The 3354-nt window shown below is 32.1% G+C and overlaps 1 protein-coding gene across 1 annotated transcript; it reads left to right on the forward strand.

Annotated features, from left to right (window-relative positions):
* Window positions 1-2433: 2433 nt before the first annotated feature.
* Window positions 2434-3354, forward strand: LOC149197010 (uncharacterized). The gene is made up of 2 exons (XM_089405705.1): window positions 2434-2684; window positions 2800-3354. The coding sequence occupies exons 1-2, from the start codon at window positions 2604-2606 to the stop codon at window positions 3187-3189; spliced, it is 471 nt and encodes a 156-aa protein (XP_089261831.1). The 5' UTR covers window positions 2434-2603; the 3' UTR covers window positions 3190-3354.

Here is a 3354-nt window from a genome sequence, read left to right on the forward strand (position 1 = left end):
AAAATTCTCAATCTTTATCTTTTTTATCTATATTAATAATATTGTTAAAATTAAAGTAGATTTTAAAAATATTTATGTAACTATAAAATCTTTTATCTATTTTATCATTATATTTACTTTAATATTTTATCATATTTTCTTTAATAATATCTACTTTAATATTCTATCATATTTTCTTTAATACTAAATAATATTAACCTACACAAAACAATATATTTATATTAATTAACCTACACAAAACATTATACTAAATAATATAAATATATGGTACACATTTTATATATATATATATATATATATATATATATAACAGGGGTATTGACACTTTGATAGTCCGTAAGATATTAATTGGAAATAACGTAGTATATATACAGTTGAACTTTAAGCTTTAGATCATTGTAAATAATTTTAAATATTTAAAAGAAAAAAAATATTTAATAGTTTTATAATTTCCAATCTTCATAGATGTCATACTAATACTATACTAATGGAAATTGGTGAGTTTTTCACTAAATTAGATGAAACTTTCAGCTTAATTCAGCTGAATTCAAGTAGGGTTTAGCTGAATTTTGATATCGCTGTGGAAAACAAATAATTATTTGTTAAATTTCGCTGAGGTATTTTCTTAAGGATTAATAAGGATAAATATAATGTTTTTTGGGTATTTTTTTAAGGATTAATAATGATAAATATAATTTTTTTAATTAAATAATAACTATAATTTTAAAATATAATGGTTTATTTAATTATATTGTTTGTTTTAATATTTTGAAAAAAGATTAATAATTATGAAGAAGGTTTATGAAGTTTTGGGTTTTGGATAGATAGTGATGTGCTTTGTTAAGGTATTTCTAGATGTTAAGTTACTAGTTCAATTCTCCATCCTATTCAAGTATTATAGTTGAACATGACCATGTTGTAGCCTCACCAACTCCAAATATACAAAAAAACAATTAATCTGGATATTAAATAAATATAGATATTACTCACCATAAATTTTGCAATCCTTGGTAGGAATAAAAAATGTAAATAAATAGATTTCTTAAAACTAGTAACTATCAAAATTTATGTAAGTGGTCACAAAAAAACAAGTAGGAGGATTATTCATATTGCTAAATTTCCCTTTAAAATTATACGGTGAGAATTAAACTGGAGTGTGAGGATTGAATGCATCTCCATAGTTTAATCTGGAAGCTCTCTTCTAATTTCAAAATATACACCAACATAGTTAATGCCTACTATAAGTTATGCAAGCCTTTGCATAAATTTAGGTAGGAGTAAATATGTAAATATGTAGATTTATCAAAAGGTGAGTGTGCACCAAAGTTATGCAAATTTAGGTAGAAGGATTATCGATGTTGTTAATTTTCCCTCAAATTTAAAATTGGATAGTGAGAATTAAAAAGGATAACTATGATTGAATTGAATGCATCTCCGCAATTCAATCTCGAAGCTCCCTTCCAATTCCAAAATAAATTAAAAATGAGAACTATGATTGAATTGAATGCATCTCCCCATTTCAATCTAGAAGTTGCTTTCCAATTCCAAAATAAACATGTCTATTGAGATAATAAACATGGTTACTACCCACTATAATTTATGTAATTCTTTACATAAATTTAAGTAGGAGTAAAAATGTAAATATGCAGATTTATCAAAGTTAGTGCCCACCAAAATGCATGCATGTAGTTGCACAAAATTTAGAGAGAAGAATTGTTAAAGTTGATTAGCAAGTTCAAAATTAAATGGCGAAAATTAAAACAGAAAACAACAATTGAAGAGATATTCCGTGTTCAATATGAAAGCTCCCTTGCAATTTCAAAATATACACACCACCTCATTACCTCATTGTAATTACATTACCAAATTCTAATTAAAAAACAAAAAATCTATCTCAGTAAAATAAAAATAATACAATATGCAATTAAACCCAAATTAACCATCACCCAATTCTAATTAAAAAACCAAAATTCATCAACAGATACTACCAAAATTCATCAACAGATACTACTAAATATTTCGTGTTCAATATGAAATTTCTTTTCCAATTTCAAAATATATACATCTGTCTCTCAATGTAATTAAATCACCCAATTCTAATAAAAAACCAAAACTTCATCTTGTTACACTATTTTAAATCACCAAATTCTAATTAAAAAACCAAAAATTCATGTCTTTACCTTATTTAAAAATAATTCAATACCTAAATATAATTAACAGTATATCAACCACAATTATTAATATAATTTTAAAATCAAATGTCTTGTATTCTAGACGTTATACTTACTTTGGTCACATGGGATGATGGAAGCGAGCTATTATCCACATGTACTAGAGATTTTGAAAGCAACCCCTCACCTGATCCATTAGCCATCGCCACCCAATTGTCATGTCATTATCCGTTTTATCATGAATTCCAATGCACCCATGTTAAGTTAAACCTGACTTTTGGAATTTATGGCAAGTAAACCACCAGCTGGGGAGGAGGGTCATGGAGTGTAGTGAGGCAGCAGAAGTCTGAGCGTGTGGGCTGAAAACCTTAACAGAAAGCTTAAGGTTCCTTATCCGGTTCTTCTCTGGCCTTGTTCCTCACCACTGTTACTATGACAATGGCACTGGTGGAACCACCACCACTTGTCCTCCTCCACCACAACAGCAACACTTGTACCACTTTGTTTCCCATGGTAAGTCCCTTGTAAATCCCAAACCAGTGAGGCCCTGAGGGGTATTTAATTTAATTTGTGTCTACATTTTGCTTCTTCTGTTTTTGCTTGACTGGGCTCCCTTTTTTTTCCACAGGAGGTGACTGCTGCTGGAACTGAAACCGACACAGGGAAATCCCAGGACCCTGCGGCGCAAGGGGAGGGCGAGAAGGAAGGGGAATCGAAGGAAGAAAAAGACGCAGGGAACGGGAAAGAGGGAGCGCCGCCGCCGGCGGGTGGGGAAGAAGCGGCGGAAAACGACGCGACTGGCGGAGGAGGAGCTCCCGAAGAAAGCAACGACGGCGAAGAGGAGGAGGACGACGATGACGACGATGGCGGCGGTGGCGAAGAGGACGATCAAGAAGACGAAGATCAAGAAGACGGCGTTGCCGACGATGACGAGGAGGAGGAAGACGAGGAGGACGACGATGAGGAGGACGACGAGGGTGCCGCTCAACCGCCCGCATCCAAAAAGATTAAGAAGTGAAAAAAGAGAGTAATTTTACCTGTTGTTGCTCTTTGTTATCGTTAGGTTTTCACTGCATTTTACTAAGATCTCCATTAAAGCCCTGGCGGCACTTGTTCGGCTAACTTTTTAGCTTTATCAGCTGTATTTAGAAGAGAAAAATAAGAAAAAAACTTCTTGACACTA

This window comes from Pinus tabuliformis, chromosome 2_2 (assembly GCF_031772625.1).
Source record: "Pinus tabuliformis cultivar Carrire ecotype Pingquan chromosome 2_2, CPIR1, whole genome shotgun sequence".
Lineage (NCBI taxonomy): Eukaryota > Viridiplantae > Streptophyta > Pinopsida > Pinales > Pinaceae > Pinus > Pinus tabuliformis.

Coding starts and splice junctions, on each gene's coding strand:
- LOC149197010 (XM_089405705.1), top strand. CDS start 2,604: ATGACAATGGCACTGGTGGAACCACCACCACTTGTCCTCCTCCACCAC. Junction 2,685..2,799: donor GTACCACTTTGTTTCCCATG/GTAAGTCCCTTG, acceptor TTTTTTCCACAG/GAGGTGACTGCTGCTGGAAC.